Consider the following 25,343-nt stretch of genomic DNA (forward strand, 5'->3'; position numbering starts at 1 on the left):
CTTAATTTTAAGTTTAAGTAAAATTATGAGTTTATAAATTAGTATCTGTTTTAGAAGTATAATTAATGTAACATTCCATCTTTCTTTCTTTTCCTCTTTAATATATATCTTCAAATTCAATTCTTTATATTTATTTTTTACAGTAATTGATGCCTTAATTAAAGGGTGCTGACTAACATTTTTGTCATAATATTATTTTCTATCATAATTGTGGGCTTAATTAAAGAGCATTGACTAACTTTTTTGTCATAATTGGGGCTTTAATTTTTTTGTTTTTTATAAAAGGAAATTTAATTATACTATCACCATTTGGAACCTTATTTAATTGGGGCCTTAGGCTATTGACTAATTTGCCTAGCCTATCAGCTGGCCATAACTTTGCACGGCCGTCTAGAATGAGCTACACGTACGGCCCGTTATACTCAAAACAAAAAATAAAGTTTTGTACACAAAATGAACCAATTTATAAAACCTAACCGTACGTGCTTCTCACTTTAGCATGATGAAACAATAATACTAAACAAAAAGATGAAGTCTGGACGACGATGTTAGTATGATTTATATTTTTAGATAGAAAACTAAACAACAAAGGAAACAGATAGAAAAAAGTTACACAATCGTAAGTCTAACTAGTGCATGTCCCCAACCCCATATATATATAACTAAAGAAAGGTACACACCTATTACTATTAATCTATTATCATGCTCGATGTATGCTTGATAAAGATCATCTAAAGAAGGCCAGGACCTACAAACAGAATTAAGCACAAGCTGACTGCAAATCAAATAAGGAAAGGTAGTCAGACATGTAACTGAAAGACAAACATATAATAAACTTAGGTTGGAAGTAAAAAGAAAAGGAGGAAGAAGAAGAAGAAGAAATTCTTAAACCTTGGGCGTTGCTTTGCAATGCTTGAGGTTTCTGGACTCTTACCACTTTCTATACATACTACTTTGAAACTCCGGCTTTATGTGGGAAATGGGAAGGACAGATACATCATTCATGGAAGATCTTAACTCTTAAGGAAGACCAAAAGACCCGCGCCTATTGGAAGCTCTTGGGAAGAAGAAGAGATTCTTTAAATTAAAGTTTAAAATCTTCCCACTTTTTGTACATACTAGTACTACTTTGAAACTCACACTTTCAATTCTGGGGAATGAAAGAGGACAGACATGGAAGCTCCTAGGTAGTCCAGAAGACGCCTATTAATTGGTTTCCTGGTTCGTGTATTTATTTGTACTCTCCCCCCTCTCTAACATGAAAGAAAACGTAAACCTATAATAAATTAAAAACAAATACGGAATAATAAAATAGATACGAGATTTTACGTAGTTATTACCATCAAATCTGATTTTTAGGTAATTACAATAGATTTCTAAAATCAAATCCCCTAATATTCTCTAACATAACCATGTTTTCTTGATCAATTTGAAATGGATATAATCCATTTATGATAAGGTATATATGATTTTTAAATTATTTAAAATAGAAAAATGTTAAATTTACAACACCAACACAACAACCACACAACAACCCCTCACATGAGGGTAGACCCCACACACTGGGGCCCACACTCATGTGAGAAGTTGTTGTGTGATTGTTGTGATGGTGTTGTGTATGAATCAAATCCCAGATCTATAAGCGCGGGTGTTTTTTCATTGGGATTTCATTCATACACAACACTATCACAACAACCACACAACAACCCCTCACATGACAGTGGGACCCACCCTCATATGAAGAGTTGTTGTGTGGTTGTTGTGATGATGTTGTAAATTTAACATTTTCTTTTTTCATTATATTATTAAGAGAAATGATCCATGAGAAATGATCCCTACACTCATTTCTCACAACAGCTCCACAACAAGCTGACGTGGCTGGTAATATTTTATTATATTTTTACAAAAAGAAAAGCAAACAAAATAAAAATAATAATAAAATATTACTAACCACGTCAGCTTGTTGTGGGGCTGTTGTGAAAAATGAGTGTAGGAATCATTTCTCATGATCCATACACTCATTTCTCACAACAGCCCCACAACAAGCTGACGTGGCTGGTAATATTTTATTATTTTCTTACAAAAAGAAATGAAAACAAAACAAAAAAATAATAAAATATTACCAGCCACGTCAGCTTGTTGTGGACCTGTTGTGAGAAATGAGTGTAGGGATCATTTCTCTATTATTAATATATGAGTAATGTTTTTTGCACAACTCTTACACAATTTTTGCACAATTCTAACAATCTTTTTTTTAAGATCAACCATTGAATATTTATGTTAGAGTTGTGCAAAAATTGTGTAAGAGTTGTGCAAGAATCATTACTATTAATATATTAACATCTAACTTGCTATTTTATATTTGATATTTACACAAAAGCATGTGTAAATAATAATATATAATCCACAAAATAGATAAAAGAATAGGTTGTTCGATCAAAATGCTACATATAATTTACCATAGTTTGTACGCATGATGTTTTTGAACCTAATTGTTTGATTCCAATTAAAAAATTTTAAAAAAAAAAACAAAAAAAAAAAAATCCTCTAAGGGGTAGCTTAATCGGCTGGGGATCACGTCTCATAAAGTAGAGGTCACTAGTTCGAATCCTCCCACCCAATCTTACGTGGACATATCAAAAAAAAAAAAAAAAAAAAAAAAACTTGAACCATTTCAATCAACATTAAGAAATTAATGCTACAAAATAAAGTAAAGAAACTAAATAAAAATTTAAAAAGAATAATGAAAATACCTCGCACGTAGTGCAAATTATTAATTTCCAAATGAAATAAAAGTGAGGAGTGAAAGAATTGAGATTGTTTTAACAACGTATGATAGCAGCAAGTTGATTCCAAAATAATACAGACATGCCTTTATATAAGCAAAGTTTGAGTATTTTTCAAACAGAATACTTGAAAAAAAAAAAAAGAAATAAACAAAAATACAAAACATAACCGTAAACTCGGAAATAGTAAAATTCTTATATAGAAAGTAAAATATGTTATTCTAAAATAATCTTCAAATATTTTGTACGATTCTTTTCATTCTCGGGTTAATCTTATTCAATAAATAATCTTCAAATATTATGCCTGATTTTCTCTTGCATCAAAAAAGCAACCGCATGTATTCAATAATTACAAACATTTGCAAATATTGCATTTTCTATTTTGTTTCTATTAATAATTATGACACTTCAAGTTATGAATTAAAATATTTATCTAACAAGCAAATCTATTGAGAAAATAGTACACTCGCAACGTTAAGAAATTATTGCTACATACAAAACGAAGTAAAGAAACAAAATAAAAATTTAAGAGAAAATACATTTTACCCTCTTGAAAGTTGGACATCTTTTTAAATTTGGACTCAAATGTTTAAAAAGTGGTAATGGTCCAATAGACCCCTCCCCCGCACATAAATTTTTGTCTTTTGTAATGTTGCCCATCTGTTAGTAGTTTCCGTCTTAGACGGAAACTAACCCCACATGCGTCGCATGTAGGGTTTTAGGGGAAAATGTCTCCTAATACACCTAATTTGATAGACATTTATAATTTGATGACACAATTTAAGCATAAACATAATTTTGAAATCATATTTATTAAACAATGATATCGATCACATGCTATCCACAAGCTAGGAGAGGTTCTCCAGGGCTTTCAAAGTTGGAGAATTTGTCATATAAACGTAGAGCAAACAAGGCCGCGCATACTCTGGCTAAAGGAGTTCACTGGACAACAGATCGGATTTTATTTTATTTTTTAGTTTTTGACGAATGAAAACTTTTATAGCTATCCCAAACAACCAAAATTACACCAGTAAAACTGATTCAAATTTCAAACATCACAAAGGGCAAAATGAACTAAAACTCAAAAGCCCTACAAACAAATCAAACAGAGACAAACCTCTGTAAACACCTTACAACCCAATGAACCAAAAACACATGAAACAAACAACAGCAACTATCAAACTAATTGAAGATCTTTAATTTGGTCCTTTTGATGCTTTAGTTTGCATGTAATCAAGTTATGAATGAAATCAGTATCTTTTTTTCAAAAAAAAAATTACCTTATTTTTTTTTTTCGACCTATATATGAACTGCCGCCACGCCCTAGTTAGTAGTGACTAGTCGGCTAGTCCTTGTGAATGGGTGCTGACACACGCATACCGTACCGGTTGACCGGTGAAACGTTTGCTTCCTCTGCGCGTGTGATCAAGAAACGGTTATTCACCGACACAAACCAAATAGTTTTTGCTTGCAGATAATAATGAGTCTATAACCAACACATTTATACAAATTAATGCTTTCAAAACCATTAACGTGAAGTATGCGCCTTAACACCTAACAATAATACGTACGGGATCGGTAACCTATTTTTTGCTCTGTTCTCTCTCTTCAACTTCTCAAAACATCTTTGTGCAAACGGACTTGGGAGGGAAGCCCCGTAACTTCCCACCCCTTTCCTATAACTTTCGCTTCTTATGAGGTAGAGGAATGATCCACACACAATTAATAAAAATGTGCATAATTTGTACACAACCACACACATGAGTGAAATTTATGCATGTGAAACTTACATACAACATGATATTAGAGGGTTTCACAACATGATATTAGAGGGTTAGAGTTTGGAATAAACGGGTCAACCCACTTGACTCACGGCTTGACCCGTTTATGAAATTATATATGTTTTTTTATATAATAAATGCAAGTTAAAACGGGTCTAACGTGTCTTGTTTGGGTTGAAAATGAATATTGTCGAGTTAGGTCAAACGGGTCAACTTGTTTGTGACCCGCCAGTTTAATAAACAGATTAAGCAGGTCGTGTCGAGTCACACTCAAGCCGTATTAGGGTTAAAGCAAGTTGTTTTCAGGTGGACCTTAACGGATTGACGAGTCAAGCGAGTTGACCCGAACCCGCCCTGAATTGCCAAACCTACTTATTTAATTCCTTATGTAGACAATTGCTTGCTTGTTATTCTAATTTTCATATTAAGCTTTATTTATCTTTATAAATAAGATGTAGGTGCGCGCTATGGGCCTATGGCAAATCAACAAATGAAAACATCATTTGCTTTATGCAACAATATATTGAAGGTCGATTTCCTCAAAATAGTCAATTTATCTCATTTTCTTTTTATTTTCTGATTTTTAATCGATAGAAAACCCTTTGATTCCTATGATATAATTCTTATGTTGACTTTTTTTTTAGGAAATTTGTTGAATTGATACTTGTTGTTTGACCTTGTAATAAATAAATTCATGTTGTTTCAAAATAAACTTATAAATCCCCCTATGTAACAAAATAATCTCTCCATTCAAATTCCGACAATTTTTCAAATATAGTCCTTATAAAATTACAAATTTACCTTCAAATAAAGAATTACAAAAAGAAAAAGAGGGATATACCTCAAGTTACAAGGCTAAGATAAACTATATATAGCTCTTATATATCGTCCTATATAAAGAGTGATATACCTCGAGTTACAATGCCATGAGATAAATCATGCTGACAATGTCAAACGAGGACCAAAAGAAGCTCCTGGAATTTATCATGTGCTTCTAGCTAGACTCTTCTCAAAACCGCTCCAAAGATCCCCAAATTAGTAGACTTGCAAAACCCCTCACTGATCATCTGGAGAAGAAAATGATAACAAACATATCTAAAAAATATGGTTACTAGTAATTAAAGATGGCTTGGAAATATATGCAAATCCATTAATTATAATTAAAAATAAATAAATAAATGAAAGCAATCTTACCTCGATCATCAGTCATTCTACCACCTTTCCGACTTTTTCTTCAAGTCAACATCTTCCCATTTATTCTTCATTCTAGACTTGAAAAGATTTCTGACATTCATATGTATGATCTTAAGTCTTTTGAACGACCCAACGTCAAGGGACAGAAAATGGATCATGATATATATACTGCTTGACTAAAGCAAGGAAAAGCAGTTTTTGTTCTTATTTAAAGTGATTCTGCAGAAGAGAAATTCCCTTGCTTGATGATTGTTTAAAATTTAAATTTAAGAGCAGTGGATGTGTTTCACGCACCTAGGAGTTGCAGTTGATGTTTCTGGCTCATCCCTCAGACTGAGTGAGGATAGCGGTTTTGTGAGGTGCCACACACTATCAGGTTCTAAACAACTACTTGAGTCTACCGGCCATGTCATTGGAACAACTAAGTTCCTGTAGCAAACTCAAACAAATGAACAGTAGTATCGTATATACATATTCAGGCCCTTTTCAGTTAATAAGCAAATTTAGATTCCGCCTACTGTTGAACACAACTTGATGACAACTTAACTAGAACAACATATATGCATATTAACTGGAAAAAATTTAAAAAAAAAAAAAAAAATCAGATAATTAAGCTCATACCCCTCATCACATCTGTGTTTGCAGCGATGCATCTTATTCACTGTATAGCTCCCAAATAAGATGTCAAGATGCTTTGCTAGTCTTGGTATATCAGAAAACGGCACAACATCCCAAACCCTCATAACCTGAATGTGATATGAATCCTCCTTGAGAATATCTACAGTCCAGACCAGATTCAGCTGCCCATCGACCTTGTACGTCTCTAAAAGTTGAGAACAAGTCCCATCATGGACAATGATTTTTCTCTCCTCATTGGGCTCACGCCAACCACTTGAAAGCTTTGCCAAAAGAGAAATCACTTCCTTACGAATCTCTACATTGTTAGTCCTCGCTATAGATTTCTGAAAATCAATGTTGAAGAAAACCTGCATTTTAATTAAAGTAATTGTAATGTCATCATGGATAAAAATTCAGATCAGTTCAAACCCATTACAGTTCTACTATCTAAATTACTTTATACTAAATCTTTATATAAAATCAGAGACAAATAGGCAGGCTTATACAATGCTAATAAGCATAGAGCAACCAAAACATTGCATGTACCTTCCATTTAGCCTCTTTGAACAGTAGAGAGTCATTATTGAGTAAAATATCAAGTTGTTCAAGCTCCACCAAGGCATCACTAATTGCCTGAGTCAATCTCTTGTCCTCATTGGCCTCATAGAAACACCCACGTTCCTTGGCATTAAGAACTAGTTTTTTCCAAACAGAGTCACTCTTTTGCAGAGTCACCCCATCCCCCAAAATCCAAAGGCAATACCTGAAGAATGAAATAGTGACCAAATTTTAATTTGCAAAACCGATAGAAATTGAAACTTTTTTAGGTGCATGCAGCACAATCTGGTATATACAAGTAATACCTTGCTCGAGTCAGTGCCACATTTGCTCTTTGTCGGTTGGAAAGGAAACCTACTGATCCATTCCCATTACATCTTACAGTAGAGATAATTATTACATCATCCTCACCTCCTTGGAACCCATCAACAGAGCGAACACTCACACTGAAGCCACTACCAGACTTGCTGTATTTTCTGACCCTCTCTTCAATTACAGAAACTTGAGCCTTATACGGTGATATCACTCCTATACTGACTTTCTTCTTTGTGTCAAGGAATTCTGTCACAAAAAATAGGAAATGGTCAAAGGAATTCATATAATTTGTCTATTACTTTTCTGAAAGCATTTTATTTTTTCTTCAGGATAATAACTTAAGACTAATAAGCAATAAAACATACGTTTAAAAAGATTGTCAACTATCTCAGAGACCACAGCAGCCTCAACCATATTCTTAGGACTGTGCCCGAGACCAAATTCCTCATTTCCATGAACTACGCTTATAAAGGAGTAGGAGCTGTACATGTTTCCCTGAAGGAAACGCTTCTCATAGTCTATTTCTTTAACATTTGGAGCATCTGAAATCTGTTTGTCATAGAACTCTCTGTTTGGAAATAAGCTGATGGATGGATGCATCCTGTACTGGACATCAAGAAGGTGCTTCTTGTGCCCCAACATGACTAATCTTTCGAACAAACTTCTTCCAAATTCAGCCTTCTCGGATATCTAAAAAATGTACATTCCAAGCATGTTAAACAAAGTGGAAGATGTTCATAATTTGCAAAGATAAAAGAACCAAGGATAAAACTCTAACCTCGCTTTTAACCATAGCAGGGAGCTGCCTTTCATCGCCTATGAGAGCAACATGGCGGAGACCAGGTAGTTGTAAAGGAACAGTTGATTCACATTCTTTAAGTTGAGCAGCTTCATCTATAACTAGGAATTCCAATGGCATAATTCCTTCTGCATGTAATTTAGAAGAGCTTGATGCAGTACAAAACACTAGACATGCATTTGCCAAGCAAAAGTTTTTTATTGAATAATTATCCATTAAATTTGGAACATAGGATGTCAAAGATGATGCCAGATGTCTTAGTATATGAAGGCACTCTTCTCTCAAACTCGACTTTGTAAACCAACCCACACCAACACCTTGCAACACAGTTTCAAGAGATTTGAGCAGACCCAAAGCTCTAATCATTTTCTTCACTACCTCTAACTGTATTAGAGAAGTTGGTAAGTGTGTATACAAATTAACCATACAAAACTTCAGTTGCTCATGAATTGAACAGAATGTCTTCTTTAAAAACTCCTCAAACGTCAAAGGATCATCATCATCGTCCTTTTTGAGCTCATCATCCCCTTTATTGTTTTCCTCCTTTCTTTTTTCCAAGTATATTTCGTACTGCAATTTCGGGTCATCAAGCAAAGAAATCATTGATTCTAAGCCATTTCTCCAGCCAGATAGAGGAGCAAAGCACTTCCCAAGCACATGAGTACGATAGTCAAGAAATACATCAAGAAGACCATCACGATGATCAATCTTCATCCGCTCACCATTCCCAAATAAAACTATATCTCCAAGCCCGTATGTGTCATACTCTAGCGACTCCCTGACCAACCTTAGCAACCGTGTTGTTACTTCCAAAACCGCAATGTTAGTTGGAGCACATGTTAATGTTCTGCACTTCACTTTAAGGAGGGCATGTAATAAGACACCAACGGCCTTTGTTTTCCCAGTCCCTGGAGGGCCCCATATCAGTTTGACAGGATTCTGATGATTGCAGTCTCTCATACCAATGCAGCTTAAAACTGCAGCTTCTTGAGAGCCATTTAGATTGTAAGAGCTTATTATGTTCTGTAGATCAGAAGGGGCAGGACTGTCTTTTCCTTTAGAAAAGCAAGTCAAACAATTTTCATCATCCTGTTAGGATTAAATATATAATGCATCAGTAATGTCAATCTTCAAAGAGAAGGTTAATAATACTGGAGAATGTGTGATGCGTGTGACATTGAAGAGCAAAAAGAGTTAAAATTCTTACAGCTGAATTGGCTTGCAGTACTGTTTTAATAATGTTTGTGTTCCCCCGTTCCGGATTTGGGTTCAGCGCTTTCCATATACGAACATTTGTAGTCATATTCATAAGATAAACTGCAAAAAATGTTTCTTTCTTGTCTGCAAAAGGTGTGTCTTTCTTGAACTTGTACATGTCTTGTTCAATCAAAATGTGCTTCGATGCCAGTATCGGGATCTTTTCAGAAGTTTCATTTTTTGCCCCATGAACATAAGCTATAAGATAGAATCTTCTCGGCCTGTTCAAATCATCAATGCATTTTGGTCTAACATTTGTCAAGGCAATAAGATCACCAACCTCAGGTTCATATTTTTCTACATCTTTTCTTGCATCTGCAGTCGGCTTCAATGTAATTTCATAGAACAAGTCTTTGGGTGGTTTAAATTCTTTAGATTTCTCAACAGAATATATCATACAAGTAGGTGCTCGAGACAGTCCTTTCACATTTGAAAGCAAATCAAAATGTGCTTCCGCAATTAAGGGAGGAACGAATGACTTCATGTAATGTGTCATTGAAAAGAATGTCTCTGGAATCTTGTTCACCTGTCAGTGAATGATGCCCCAGTTATGAGTGAAAATGTCATGACTCATGGGAGAAAATTTACACGTGCTTGTCACGATTAATAAGAGCACTAGCAGCAACTTCTCTTAAATTTTTCTTAAATTTAGGGAACCGAGCTACTTTTTGATTTCATATTCACATAAACTTCACAATACCTTCCCCTATCATTTCCCTATACCATTTTAAACATTCTTTCAAATAAATGATAGAAAAAGAAAGAGGAAATAAAGGAAAGATAAAACTTTTTTTTTTTAATAAAATAATTGATAGGCCTAGGGAAGCAAATGTATTACCCCATATTTAAGGCAACACTTTTAGTTTCATTTGGTTTTCCTTATTTGGTAATGAAATTTAGGAAGTCTGTTGCTGATGCAAAGCAACTTGTACATCATTGAATGAAAAATTAAACGTAAGAACTCTGTGACATGTATGAAAAATAAATAAATTGATTAACAAATAATTAAAGCACTAAATTTCCTATAAATCTTATGTCAGATCTAAACAATGACAATGGAGAAATTACAACAAACAAACTCTGTATGTAAGAGGTGTAGAGTAAAACATAAAGCACTTCAACCGAACAAGTATAGATTCTAAAAACATTAGCTAGCAGCAGACACCAAATGATATTCCCTAAATTTAGGGAATCACACAACTTTTTACTTATCTATTCAATTACACCACACAATAGATTTCCATAATATTTTTCTATATCATTAAAATATTATTTTTACTTTTTCTTTTGGTTTTTTATTCATTCATTTATTTTAATTTCTTATCTCTCACTCTCACTCTCTCTCTCCCTCAAACACAACAGCAGTTCATTTGAATTGAATCGATCAAACATTTATTAAAAAACCAATTAAAGGATCACATGAGACTATAGTGATAATTACGTACATAACCACTCTTAATTAATTTCTTTAATCCCACCATTAGATGGACTATGGAGGGCTCACCATCTCGTGATGATGTTCCCACGCGCGGATGGATTTTTACATTGCTTTCCAACAGGTACTTCGTTCAACAATGTACAAGAAAATATGTGTTATCTAATAATTGAAAAAAAAAAAAAAAAAAAAAAAGCAGTCAAGAAGACGTGATCCATCTGTTATATATATAATAAAGCAGTCAAGTATTCTAACAATGTAAAATAGCTGTTCAGATGAAAGAAAGAAACAAAAAACCTGGTTTTTGTGAAGATCTTTATTGAGAACATCCCGGAGAGACCAAGAGAACACCATGTCTATTAAGCTTCTACCATCCAGTTCTTCCTTCTTGCCATTGCTCTTCTGATCCATTCTTCTGGACGGTGATTTAGAGAGAGAGAGAAGTTCACTGTTCACAATCAAAATAGAGATGTATCCTTAAATAATAAAGACCATCAAAAGCATAAAAAAGGACGTACAAACAGAAGCTCAGAGTGAGAAGAAGTTGACTACAAGTCAAGTTATGTGCAGCGTTCAACACCCTGTTCCCTCAGTACGGCTAACATTACCTAGATTTGTAGTAGATATATAATTTACGTACGTAGTTTCCAAATAATCTAAACTTGCCTACTATATAGGATTACAATTACAAACATTGCAATAATTAAACGGAAGGAAGTGTAAAAGAAAGGAAAAGGTACGTAGTCGGGCATGTAACGGAAAGACACAAACAGAGAATAAACTTAGGTAGGAAGTAAGTAAGGAGAAAAGGAAGAAGATCGAAGAAGAAGAGATTCTCAAACCTTGGAGGTTGCTTTGGACTGTTTGAGGTTTTGGGACTCTTTGCCACTTTTTATGCATATAACATATGTTATATACTACGTACTTTGAAACTCACACTTCATGGGAAACGAAAAGGACAGATGCATCTACATGGTCTTAGGGAGACCAAAAGACTTTCGCCTATTGGTTGTTCTACAACCGACATAGTTTCCATTATATTGGTTCATAAGATACCATATATACATATAAATATATGGTGCCCAATAATAAACGTGGCCAAAACAAGATTAATGACTGTTGAAACAAATTTTCAACAGTCAATGACCAAATCTTTACGACATCAAATAGGCATAGAACAACCAAAACATTGCATGTACCTTCCATTTAGCCTCTTAGAAAAGTAGAGAGTCATTATAGAGTAAAATATCAAGCTCTCCAAGCTCCACCAAGACAGTAGTAATTGCCTGAGCTTTAATGTCCAAGAAAAAATTTAATGGGTTAATTAGGATTAAATAAAAATAAGTCTATTTAGTGTGGTAAAATAAAACAAAGTGTTTTATTTTTATCTTATGGACTTGTAAATGGTAGCCATGAAAAAAAAATATAATTAATATTTTTAAAGTCCAAATAAAAGAACAGAAAAGAATATAGGTGAATAAAATGAAATAAGAAATACAAATATAGAAAATAGAAATGCTAGAAAAGATAAATGAAATAATAAGAAACTAAATAAAAGATTGATTAAAAGGAAAAGAGAATATGATAAAATAGAACAAAACTAAGCCAAATGATAGTTGTCGGCCAATGTGGGAAAGAAGGGAAGAGTTAGGTGTAGAATAATCATGCTGAAAGACAAAAGAGAAAAGAAAAGTCAAAGAATAGAAAAGAATAGAAAAGAAATTAGAAAAAAAAAAAAAAAAAAAGAGAATTTAATAGAAAATTAAATTAAAACTAAAATAAGAAAATAAAATAAAGTAATATATATATATATATATATATATATATATATATATATATATATATATATATATATATATATATATATATATATTGGCACATGGGGCGCAGACCTGCGCCCCACGTCCAAAATATCAAGTGAAGGGCATTACCCCTTGAGAAATGCTATTTTGTACACCAGCATCCCACTGCCATCCCACTCAATCTACGTGGATTTTAATTTTAATTTTTAATTTTTTTGTTTCTTTCTTTAGAATCCCAAACGTGCCTCTCCCTCTACTAGGAGTGAGCAAATACCCGCAGAACCTGCACCGCCCTGCAAAGCCTAAAACCCGCACCCATGGTGCGGGTTTAGGGGCATTTTTTGGCCCCCCCCGTGCGGTGCGGGGCCGGGGGGGGGGCCCTTGAAATTTTGCGGGTCCCCGTCCCGCCCCGCAGATTTTGAAAAAAAAAGGAAAAAGGGGGGGGGGGGGGCAGAAAAGGCTAAAGGCCTAAAGCACTGGGCCACTGGCCCTTTCACCTCTCTAACCTAACCCTAACTTCACTTTCTCTAAGTTTCTAACTCCCTAACTCTAAGCGCCGCAGCAGCCAGCAGTCACTCCCTCACCAGCCCGCACGCATGGTCGCCTGTCGTCGTCGCCTCACGCCCTCACCAGCCCGCTTGTCGTCGCCGCCTCACGCCCTCACCAGCCCACCTGTCGTCGCCGCCTCAGTCCGTACATGCTCCCTCCCTCCCTCTCAGAGTTTGTTATTTTTAGAGTTACTGCCAATTTTTGCTTTTTCTATTTTTCTTGATCTTTATATAAATTTATAGTATGTTTGTGCTTTTGGTCGTGATTTGGATCCTAATGTTTTGAAAAGAAGATGCGTTTGAGTACCTTCCAATTCATGGCCGTGAGATTCTTCCTTATGATTCTGTTGATAATAAGACCGATGTGGATAGTTTAATCTCTCACCCAAGGGCCAATGCTATGAATGAGAGTGAACAGTAGCACTGCAACTGCAGTATTGACAAACAGAGCAGAATTTGGTAATGTAGCAAGAGGAATAGGACGAGTTCTCTCTAATTACTCCACCCTAAAAATGCATCTTGTTCTATTATTCTCGTTGCAATTTTTGGTTCTATTTTTTTTTTGTCCAATTTTTTTAGGCATAACCCGCGGGGATCCTCGCATACCCGCAGGGATCCCCGCCCTGCAACCCCGCCCCATCCCCACCCTCCCCGTGCGGGTGCATGGGGAAATTTGCGGGGTGCGAGTTCTCTTTGGGGAACCCGCACCTCTACGGGGCGGGAGCAAAAAACCCCCATCCCCGCCCCCGCCCCCGCCCCATGCTCAGCCCTACCCTCTACCCCCTCTCTCTCTTCTCAGTTCTCTCTCTCTTTGTTTTCTTCATCGGCAAATCTCTCTCTCCGGCGGCCGGCAGTCCTTCTCTCGACGGAATCTCTGCCAGATTTCGCCGGAAAATCTCTCTCTCTCTCTCTCTCCGGAATCCATCTCTAGCCAAAAAATATCTCTGGATGGAATCTCTCTGCCGGATCTCGCCGAAACTTGACGGACACGCTCTCTCTCATAGGATCTCGACGGAAACGCTCTCTCTCGACGGATATTGCCGAAGCTCACCGAAAATCTCTCTCTGGACGAAATCTCTCTATGCCAGATCTCGCCAAAAACAGTTTCTCTCGCCGGATCTATCTCGCCGGAAGTACTTTAAAGTGTTTTGTTCTTTAATTTCTGTATTAAAAAAAAAATGCAAAGCATAAAATCTCTCAGATTTCGTTTCTCTGTCAGTTAGATCGATGCTTGCGTTTGTTTGCATATTTTTATTTCAATGATTCGGGAGAAGTGAACAAAAAAATATTTGTGGGTTGATTTTTTACGTATTTTTTGGGTGTTGATCGTAGCCGATAAGGGGAAAGAAACTGATTTCTAAGTTGTTTTATTTGAAAATTTTCGGGGAAGTTCAAATGGGTGTAGAAAGTATGGAACTTCTTATTGCAGCATTTCAATACTTTGACAAGGTTGAATACGGTTATATGGGTGTAATTTTTTACCTCTGCCAAGTATGTGTATAATTTGTTGTGTGTATTTTTGTTGTTGTTGCAGCTACAAATAGTGAAATGATGGTGATAGAAGAGAATAGCAAGCATGGGAATGGAAGTTGCTCAAGGTGGAGTACAATTGGCGATTGAAAAAGAAAAACAACCGACGGATGAAAAAAAACTATCAGATTACATTAGCGAGTTCGTTGGGTTTTTTTTTACTGTTTCTAGCAATTTTATACTATTAGGATATGGAGGACTTTGATATCTTTATGTTGTAATGATGTATTGGTATGGAAATACATTTTCGCTGTTGTTGGAATCATTGCTATTATTGCAACTTTTGTTACAGCAAGTGGGAATAATTGTTTGGAGTCATGCCACACATAATTGATGTGTTAATTTGTAATATGTTAATCATCATTACCAAGCCAGCTGAAGTGTAAGAGCAAAACACATCCATACATTGCAAATGAAAGAAATATTGGTGCTCTTCTATAATGCAAATTTCACAATAATGGTGCCCTTCTATACAAGGAACTGGTTGCACGATGCTTTGCTGAATTGGTGCCCTTCTATCAAATGGCTCTATCTATTATTCCAACATCATACCCCAGTAGGCACCAAACTCTACTATCATACAATCATTTATATCAGTTGATGCAGCCAAAGGGAAATACAGAATACATAGCACATTAGAAACAAAAAAAAAAAAAAAAACAAAAAAACAAAAAAAAAATTCCTTGATATTATCCTGTACAACCATGAGTAGCATTACATTTTTCATTTCTACAATAACCTAAACAATCACAAAATTACATAACCATGATAGAAGTACAAATATAATAAATTTAAAACTATTTAAAGGTCATGATCATGGAATTGATGACATTGATAAAAAAATGAATATTTGTTAGCTCAACACCAGCTTGTGTGAGCAAGGTACTTTGATGGTTGAGAATGTTATAGACTTGAAATAAGATGGGTTGCACATGCACTGCAATTGCTGGGTCTGTTCGAATTATTGTTTTGGTCACGACAGTCATCAAGAAAGTTTTTGGGATGGGTTGTTATTGATATCACAAGCTAAATGCCACAGAAGGTTGAGCAGTACTCCTTTCCTTGGCTTAGAGGGAGAGGAACTACAGACAATATCCATCCTATATCAACCTGAAAAGAAAGCTTTCGTTGCATTAGTATAATTTTATCTAATTTTAGCATTAAACAAAATTACAAAAACATTTAGATTTAAGAGAAAATGCAGTGTCACAAAATTACAAGAGCATTTTCTCTCTACCCTTGAACTGAATTTCAAAACTAAGCTTAACTGTATCATCAAGTGAACGCATCATCTCTTCCTATGAAAAAAAATAAATAAAACCAAAAAAAATTGAAAAAATAGATTTTCTGAACTGGCCCAGGATAATATATATATATATATATATATATATATATATATAAAACAAACTAGTCCTGCGCCTTCAAAAGTCCAAGGTCCTGCGCTTGAAGCGCTGGACTTTTCCTGCGCCTTGAAGCGCAAGAGTTTTCCTGCGCTGAGCTTCAAGCTCAAAACCAGAGCAACGAAAAAAAAAAAAACCAGAAAAAAAAAAAAAAAAAAAAAAAAAAAAAAACAAAGCAAAACAAAACTTCAGAAAAATCTAACCTTTGTTCCGTCGAATCTAGTTCCATCTCAGTCGCCGGTGGAGATGGCGCCGGTGAAGAACGTCGGACAGCCGGCTGGAGAGATAGAGATAGAGAGAAAGATGAAGATGCAGAACTTTAAAAAAAAACCAGAAAAAAAAAACTAAAGTAAACTTTAGAAAAATCTAACCTTCGTTCCGTCGGATCTAGTTCCGTCTCAGTCGCCGGTGGAGACGACGCCGGTGAAGAACGTCGGACGGCCGGCTGGAGAGAGAAAGAGAAAGAGAAAGATGAAGATGCGTTGGGAGGGGAAATCGTCGGACGGCTGGCTGGAAAGAGAGAAAGAGAAAGATGAAGATGCGTTGGGAGGGGAAATTAAATTTCCCCTCCAAACTCGTTTTTCATTAAAATGACAGAAAAAAAAAATAAAAAATAAAAATGAAAAGCCACGTAGGACAGGTGGGATGGGGGTGGGATAGCAGTGTACAATGTAGCATATCTCTTAGCCCTTCACTCAAATGGCCCCCTGGCCAATTTAATGATGAGGCCGAGTGGCCTCATCAAGAAAAGGCACTGCATTAGTTTCATTTTTAGGAGCCATGGAGAGGCTACTCTTCATTTTTCCTCTTTCGAATTTTTATAGAAAAATTACAATCTACGAAGATCTAATGGTCCAATCTTAGATCTGATTTTGGTAACGTAAACTTTAAAGCCCGATCTACATTTTGACCGAACGATTTCAAGTAAATCGCTAAATTCGCATTTTTGGAGATTTTTATAAATCTTGTAGAAATGAGTTTAACTTGGTGTTTTCTCTAAGTTTTGTGTGGTTTGGAGTTGCTAGGAGCTTCCCGAGCATTTGGTCTTTGCTTGACGAATTTTTGGTAAGTTTTCATAGACATTAGTTTTTGGGTATTTTGTTCAATTGCTATTTATTGTGATTAACCCTAAGTAATGCTTATGGGTTAGCAATATTAGGTTTAATAAAGTGAATAGAAATTTTAGATAAATGTTTAGGAATTTTAGAGTTTTATGGGTAAATTAGCAATGTGACTTTTTGAGTAATTCAAAATGCCACCTAGTGTGATTATTAGTTAGAATGCTAATTAACACAATGTATTGTATTTTTAGCGGCACTTTACGGTTGAGCTTAGAGTCGTTTGGATATTGGGAGTACAAACAATCTGATGTGAGTATTCTACTCACTGAGAAATTATATTTTTATGTATTATGGATTTGTAAAATGTATATTGTTTTATGAATTTGAACCGACCATATGATGAATTATATGTTTAAACTATATCAATGATGTTTAAGAAATGGTGTAAGAGTGAAATGTGTTGAATTGATTTGAAGTGTTCGAATATATTCTGCAGTTGAGATTTAAATTATGTCAATTGTTTGAGAGCATGTCATGTTGAAACAGTTTATGTTTTATGAAGAAACTATGATTTTAATGATTTCAAAGTGTTTGATAAAATATTGGATTAATTAGTTTTAAGGGAACATGACTTAGTAACAGCATGATTTTATAGCATGATACAGTAGTGAAATATATACTGGTCAGACACAGAGCATAGAGCATGTAGTATAGAGCATACATCAACAGCAGTACAACAGTAAAGCAGCAGTATACACAGTTAAACAGCAGTTATCAACATCGTGGGGGACCGAAGTCCCAGTAGACTCAGTTTCATGCATATCATGTATAACATTATTTTATGAGTGATGTTTTTATGTTATTAGTAGCTTTTACTAGATGTGTTGATATTTGTAAGTGTCTTAAATGAAAAGCGCTTATGTATATTCCTATCGGATGGTTGCATGTGTTAAGATGTCATTCATTGAACTTGAATGTTCATGGATACATGACTGCCCAGGTGCGAGTAATGGCATGTCTAAGAGTAAGGAGGTTAACTGTTATTGTTCTTCAGGAAAGACGTGTTAGCATGATTGAGTTTAACTCTAGTGCTCTCATGATCTACTGACGTTCAAGGCACGAAACTGAAATACGATTAGAGATGGTGTTGCAAGTGTTTTGTTGAAGGATGTTATCCTAGTATGGAAGAGTAAGATGCCATGTTTCTTGCTTAAGACCTATGTGTATGCGTGATATATGTGATGGAGTGATCGTGTACACATATGTCTGAGCCACCGTTGAAAAGTATTATTATAGAGGGGTCTATATGTAGAAACTTCCAAATAGGGATGGCTGAAACTTCTACATATTTTCACAGTTATATAGTATGTTTTAAATGTTTTATGGATAGTCGGTGTTTGCTGCATTAGCTATTGGTAAATTGTGGCTAATATAGTGCCCGAGTGACTAAAAATAAAAGAAAGGTTGGTTCTATATGAAAACTCAGTTAGTTTTATATCACTGCGGTCTTAGTATGAGGTATATTGAGGCGATGAACTCATTCTTTCACCTACGCGGATGTGGATACCACCACAACCATGTAGATGAGGTTTCTTGGTTGCAGGTACCGCGGATGGAGATGATGACCAGTTTGCTTAGCGTATGGGATGCTATGATTGGAGCATATCACAACAGTAATATGCCGAACTCATGGGTAGTTCGCATTTTTGGGTATTTTTTTATGACTCGTGTCCTATGGGGCATGTATTTGCAGAGCCTGTATTTTTGGGTATGTAATCATAGTAACATGTTTTATAAGCTTTAACCAGTTAGACATGTAATTGGCTCTTGTTGTAATTAATTGTTATGTATTAGATGTATTTCCACTTATGATATGTGTTCCGCTGTACATTGATTATTATATTCCGCTGTTAGATGTAACTCTGATGATCTGGTGCATGTTATGGGGCATGTGCCATATGTTGGCTGAATGATACGTAGTCGTGCCACTGCGATGACTCGTTTTACGTTTTGTATAAAAAAAAATAAAAAAAAAATAAAAAAAAAAAAAGCCGGGTCATCACATGAGCCAAGCTCTTGTCCTCATTGGCCTCATAGAAACACCCACGTTTCTTGGCATCAAGGACTAGTTTCTTCCAAAAAGAGCCACTCTTTAGTAAAGTCACCCCATCCCCCAAAATCCAAAGGCAATACTTGAAGAATGAAATAGTGACCAAATTTTAATTTGCAAAACCGAAAGAAACAAAAACGTTTATCAGCTAAAGCATAATCTGGTATATACAAGTAATACCTTGCTCGAGTCAGTGCGACATTTGCTCTTTGTCGGTTGGAAAGGAAACCTACTGATCCATTCCCATTACATCTTACAGTAGAGATAATTATTACATCATCCTCACCTCCTTGGAACCCACCAACAGAGCGAACACTCACACTGAAGCCACTACCAGACTTGCTGTATTTTCTAACCCCCACTTCAATTGCAGAAACTTGAGCCTTATATGGTGATATCACTCCTATACTGACTTTCTTCTTTGTGTCAAGAAATTCTGTCACAAAAAACAGGAAATGGTCAAAGGATTCATATAGTTTGTCTATTACTTTTGTTCCTAGTTTGCTGGAATACCTTCTTGTAAATTTCAACTCAATAACATAGCCGTTCGACTCTCGGGCATATTTAGCAAACGATTTGACCAATTTAATGGCGCTCATTTGTATGCATTCTATCCAATTCCTATACAAAATAGAATGGAGTAATTCACTCTAAAGGGGACACCCATTTGCCTTATTGACAATTGATTTGTTAATGCGATTACATCCATGTGGAATACAGCTAAGAAGTTATTTGCTGCTCCCTCTTTATAGGTTCACAAATGTGCGACAATCTTGCAACAATTGGCAGCAATATGCAGTATAAGTGAGAGAACAACCTGGAACGCTAATCTTTGTTGGGAATCTTTGTGTGGATGGCTACACTCAGCGGTCTCTTTCTCTCTCTTGCACTATGTGTTTGTGTGTGTGTGTATTCCTGAGCTAGAAAATAGGAAACTTGGCCTATGCATTGCAAATGAGTTGGGACATGCTCTCTGTAATAAAAGTTTGTATAACCCAAAACCCATAGGAAACGTACTCACACTTGCACACTAGTGTTTTCAGTTCTGTATATATATATATAGTTATTAGAGTTAAAGAAAAGAATTTTTCTTTCCTTTGTATAGTTACTCTGTTTTAGTCTCTGTTAGTTCAGTTATTTTGTTAGTTCAATTATTTTGTTAGTTCAGTTTTTAGGCTTGTATTTTTCAGCCTATATATATATTTGTAAAGGTTGACTCTTGACCACGACTATTCAGATAATAAGAATTCATTTTCTTCATTTCTCTGTTTTCCGCACTCTTTCTCTCTGTTCTTTCTAGAATTTGATGTGGTATCAGAGCAAACATCAATGGCGTCTGAGATTCCGTCTTCATCTTCTCCACTCCCTGATAATCCACCAAACACTGATAATCAACCGTTTCAATTCTCCATTTCTCCTTCCATTTTCACAAATCCGGCAAGTCCGTTTTATCTCCCTCATGGAGAATCTTCGGGAACAATTCTTGTTTCTCAGCCCTTAATCGGCGAAAATTACAACACTTGGAGCCACTCAATGATCATGGCGCTCACCGCCAAAAACAAATTGGCTTTCGTCGATGGTTCCCTTCTTCAACCTGTTGTTGAATCCGGCGTTGAGTATCAAACTTGGATACGCTGCAACAATATGGTCTTGTCATGGATCCTTAATTTCGTGTCCAAAGAAATTGCCGCGAGCGTGATTTACATCGATACATGCCATGGCATGTGGCTCGATTTGAAGGAACGTTTCTCTCAGAAGAATGGACCTAGGGTTTTTCAGTTGCAAAAATCCATTTCGGCACTTACGCAAGATAATTTTTCTGTGAGCTGCTATTTCACTCAGCTCAAATCCCTATGGGATGAGCTGAGCAATTATCGATCTATTCCTTCGTGTTCTTGTGGAGGAATGAAAGTCGTCGTAGCACACTATCCCCAAGAATATGTTTATCAATTTCTCATGGGACTCAATGAGTCTTTCATTGCGATTTGAGGTCAGATACTTCTCATGGAGCCTTTGCCTTCAATCAACAAGGTTTTCTCCATGATCACTCAAGAGGAAAAGCAGCAAGAAATCTCTGTCAAGAATCCTTCTTTCAATCTGGAATCTGCTGCTCTTATGACTGCACCAGTGGCTTGGTTCGTCAAGCAGCCTTATCGGAAAGATAAACCTGTTTGTACTCATTGTAAAGTACCCGGGCATATTGCCGACAAGTGTTATCGGCTTCATGGTTTCCCCCCAGGGTTCAAGTTCACCAAGAACCTTAATAAGCCTTCTTCTTCACATTCTGCAAATAATGTGCAAGAATCTGATTTGGTTTTGGTCACTCAACCTCAGCAGCATGATCCTCCACAAGCTCTTCCTCAACTGACTATTACGCCTATTCAATGTCAACAGCTTCTCTCCCTGTTACAGCAACAATCCCTCGTTCAATAGCCTTTTGCAAACATGGCAGGTAGTATTCCTACTACTCCATCTGCTCCGGCTTCCAGTTCTTCTTCAGTAACAGGTTCTTTTTCTCATTTCTTCTCTATCAATCCTAAATATTCAGTTTTTTCTTCTATTTCTATTCCAAAATTTCCACCTTCTACTTCAAAATCCACTCCCTGGATTATTGATACAGGGGCAACTGATCATATGATCAATTGTCCATCTCTTTTCACTACTATCACTGCAGTAGTTTCCACTTATGTCAAACTTCTAAACGGTTCTGTAGTTCCTGTCACACACATAGGAACTGTTGTTATTTCAGCCAATCTTACATTGACTGAAGTCTTGTGTGTTCCTTCATTCACCTTTAATCTCATTTCGGCTAGCAAGATTATTAAATTTTTGAAAGCATGTCCTATCTTTCTTGCTAGTTTTTGTTTTATACAGAATTTGTGCCCTTGGAGCAAGATTGGAGTGGGTAGGGAAGAAGGTGGCCTATTCTACTTGCTGCAGGATCTGAAGGTTTCTTCCGAATCATCTTCATCATACAATACTTGTTTCAATTCAATAAAAACCTCTTTGAATGATGTATGGTACTATAGGTTAGGCCATCCATCCTTCACCCGAATGCACTTGTTGCATAATAAATTTCCAGAGATATCTTGTAATTCTCATGACATTTGCACTGTTTGTCCCTTAGCTAGACAACATCGACTTCCTTTCCCTGTACATACAAGTGTGAGTTGTATGCCTTTTGAAATAATTCATTGTGACATTTGGGGGCCAATGGCCACTTCTTCAATAAATGGTTCACGTTACTTTCTTACTATTGTTGATGATCATACCCGGTTTACTTGGGTTCACTTGATGAAATCCAAAGCACAAACTCGTTCTTTAATACAATCTTTTTTTAATCTTGTTCAAACACAATTTAACTTCAAAATCAAATGTTTGCGTTCAGATAATGGTTCGGAATTTAAGATGGATGATTTTTTTTCTTCACATGGCACCATTCATCAATTAAGTTGTGTTGAAACTCCACAACAAAATGTTGTTGTGGAGTGCAAACATCAACACTTGTTAAATGTTGCTAGGGCTTTGAGATTTCAATCTCAAGTTCCTCTTTCTTTTTGGGGTGACTGTATTTTAATAGCAGTTCATCTTATTAACCGGATTCCAACTCCTGTTTTGTCAAATAAAACTCCCCATGAATTGCTTTTTTCTACTTCACCGTCTTATTCCCATCTAAAAGTTTTTGGTTGTTTAGCTTATATTTCCACTCTATCTAGGAATAGAATCAAATTTGATTCACGAGCCACTCCTTGTGTTTTTATTGGATACCCTTTTGGCACAAAAGGATACAAATTTTTCAATTTGCATACACAATCTATTGTTGTTTCCCGAGATGCTGTCTTTCATGAACAAATATTTCCTTTTGCCATTAATCTCACACAATCTTCCCGTGATGGTTGTTTTCTTTCTTTTAAATCATCCAATTCGCATATTTCTTTACCTATTTCTATTGATACCTCTTATGAATTTCCTGTTTTCCTACCATCTTATTACTCAAATTTTAAATCTACATCACAACCATCTGCCTCTTATCAACCAGAAACACATGCTTCTCCTCAACCAGAACAAATTCATCAACCAGATTCTTTTTATCCACAAGAATCTCACTCACAATCCCATCCTATAAATATTTTGCCTCAGCAGTCTTTAGACATCTCTCTTCCATCATTATCTCAACCTTCTACTCTTCGACAATCAACAAGAATTAAAACCAAGCCTCGATACCTGCAGAATTATCATTGTCAATTGGCTTCTTCTTTCCCATCTCTAGTTTCCTCCACAGCACAACATTTAGGTATTCCTTACTCTTTATCTCATTATGTTTCTTATGATCGTTTGTCTTCTGCATATAGACATTTCTGTTTTTCAATTTCTGCTCAATCTGAACCTAGTTTTTATCATGAGGCTGTTAAATTTGATCATTGGCGTGATGCTATGTCAGCTGAGACTTCAGCTTTGGAGGCTAATAAAACTTGGGTTGTTTGTGATCTCCCACCTCATAAACACCAATCGGGTGTAAGTGGGTTTATAAAATCAAACATAAGGCCAACGGTAGGATTGAAAGGTATAAGGCTCGGCTATTAGCTAAGGGGTATACTCAATGTGAGGGTTTGGACTATCATGACACTTTTTCCCCTGTAGCAAAAATGACCACTGTTAGGTGTTTTTTAGCCCTAGCTGCTACCAAGAATTGGTTTCTACACCAATTGGATGTTAACAATGCTTTTTTGCATGGTGATTTACATGAGGAGGTTTACATGAAAATGCCTCCGGGATTTGGTGTTAAGGGGGAGACTAAGGTGTGTCGGCTCACCAAGTCTCTCTATGGCTTGAAGCAAGCCTCAAGGCAATGGTTTTCTAAATTTTCTTCAACTCTTATTAATCTTGGTTTTGTCCAATCAAAGGCAGATTACTCCTTGTTCACTCGGGTACAAGGTTCTTCTTTCATTGCTTTACTTATTTATGTTGATGATGTGGCCATTGCAAGCAATGATTCTGTTGCTATTTCTTCCTTCATTACTATGCTGAATGACAAATTTAAACTCAAGGATTTGGGTTCTTTGAAATACTTTCTTGGCCTAGAGATTGCCCGGTCCTCTAGTGGAATTTCTGTTAGCCAAAGGAAGTATGCTTTAGAGATCTTAGAAGATTCAAGCTTGTTGGCATCAAAACCTGCTCAATTCCCTATGGAGCAGAATTTAAAATTGTCTAGAGATGATGGTGTTCTCATTTCGGATCCTACTGTTTTTAGAAGATTGATTGGCCGACTCCTTTATTTGACTATTACTCGGCCTGACCTGGCTTATTCAGTTCAAACTTTAAGTCAGTTTATGGATAAACCGAGACAACCCCATCTTGATGCAGGTCACCGGGTTCTTAGATATATCAAGTCTGCTCCAGCTCAAGGTCTTTTCTGTCTTGCAAAATCAAATATGCATATCAAGGCTTTTTGTGATGCTGATTGGGCAGGGTGTTTGGATACCCGTAAGTCCATCACAGGTTATTGTGTTTTTCTTGGTGACTCTCTCATCTCCTGGAAATCTAAGAAGCAACAAACTGTTTTACGTTCTTCTGCTGAATCTGAATATAGGTCTATGGCCTCAACATGTTGTGAACTTATGTGGCTTCGTTCCTTGCTTAAGGATTTGTTGGTTCCTCATCCACAAGCTGCTTTCTTATATTGTGACAGCCAAGCAGCTCTTCACATTGCTGCAAATCCCGTGTATCATGAACGAACGAAGCATATAGAAATAGACTGTCATCTTATTCGGGAAAAGATTCAGCTTGGCTTCAACAAGACTTTTCATGTCTCCTCTAAACATTAGCTTGCAGATATTCTGATTAAACCACTTGGATGTACTCTTTTTCACCAGTTGATGTCCAAGATGTCTGTCAAGGACATATGTCATCCATCTTGAGGGGGAGTGTTAGAGTTAAAGAAAAGAATTTTTCTTTCCTTTGTATGGTTACTCTGTTTTAGTCTCTGTTAGTTCAGTTATTTTGTTAGTTCAGTTTTTAGGCTTGTATTTTTCAGCCTATATATATATTTGTAAAGGTTGACTCTTGACCACGACTATTCAGATAATAAGAATTTATTTTCTTCATTTATCTGTTTTTCGTACTCTTTCTCTCTGTTCTTTCTAGAATTT

General features: G+C 36.0%; 2 protein-coding genes and 1 long non-coding RNA gene across 3 annotated transcripts; 2 read left to right on the top strand and 1 right to left on the bottom strand.

Annotated features, from left to right (window-relative positions):
• Nucleotides 1-5,417: 5,417 nt before the first annotated feature.
• On the bottom strand, nt 5,418-11,196 carry LOC133861549 (helicase SEN1-like). Its single transcript, XM_062297334.1, has 10 exons — nt 11,041-11,196; nt 9,259-9,834; nt 8,031-9,140; nt 7,618-7,942; nt 7,243-7,498; nt 6,926-7,142; nt 6,383-6,747; nt 6,056-6,190; nt 5,762-5,851; nt 5,418-5,634 (listed from the first exon to the last, which is right to left on the bottom strand). Exons 1-9 carry the CDS (start codon nt 11,152-11,154, stop codon nt 5,779-5,781), a joined length of 3,171 nt encoding a protein of 1,056 aa, XP_062153318.1. The 5' UTR covers nt 11,155-11,196; the 3' UTR covers nt 5,418-5,634; nt 5,762-5,778.
• Nucleotides 11,197-13,883: 2,687 nt separating this feature from the next.
• LOC133861434 (uncharacterized) lies at nt 13,884-14,888 on the top strand. The gene is made up of 2 exons (XR_009899013.1): nt 13,884-14,226; nt 14,628-14,888. It is a non-coding gene; the product is annotated as an uncharacterized LOC133861434 (long non-coding RNA).
• A 5,635-nt stretch (nt 14,889-20,523) lies between these two features.
• Nucleotides 20,524-21,627, top strand: LOC133860512 (uncharacterized). Its single transcript, XM_062296101.1, has 2 exons — nt 20,524-21,015; nt 21,190-21,627. The coding sequence occupies exons 1-2, from the start codon at nt 20,524-20,526 to the stop codon at nt 21,625-21,627; spliced, it is 930 nt and encodes a 309-aa protein (XP_062152085.1).
• Nucleotides 21,628-25,343: the final 3,716 nt, after the last annotated feature.

This window comes from Alnus glutinosa, chromosome 2, assembly GCF_958979055.1.
Source record: "Alnus glutinosa chromosome 2, dhAlnGlut1.1, whole genome shotgun sequence".
NCBI classification, from domain to species: domain Eukaryota; kingdom Viridiplantae; phylum Streptophyta; class Magnoliopsida; order Fagales; family Betulaceae; genus Alnus; species Alnus glutinosa.

Excerpts from the sequence above, each read along its gene's own strand:
- LOC133861549 (XM_062297334.1), bottom strand. The coding sequence starts at position 11,154 with ATGGATCAGAAGAGCAATGGCAAGAAGGAAGAACTGGATGGTAGAAGC. Across the intron at positions 7,499-7,617 it reads AGTTGACAATCTTTTTAAAC|AATTCCTTGACACAAAGAAG; the intron begins GTATGTTTTATT and ends TTTTTGTGACAG. Across the intron at positions 6,191-6,382 it reads AAACACAGATGTGATGAGGG|GAACTTAGTTGTTCCAATGA; the intron begins GTATGAGCTTAA and ends AGTTTGCTACAG.
- LOC133860512 (XM_062296101.1), top strand. The coding sequence starts at position 20,524 with ATGGCGTCTGAGATTCCGTCTTCATCTTCTCCACTCCCTGATAATCCA. Across the intron at positions 21,016-21,189 it reads TTACGCAAGATAATTTTTCT|ATACTTCTCATGGAGCCTTT; the intron begins GTGAGCTGCTAT and ends ATTTGAGGTCAG.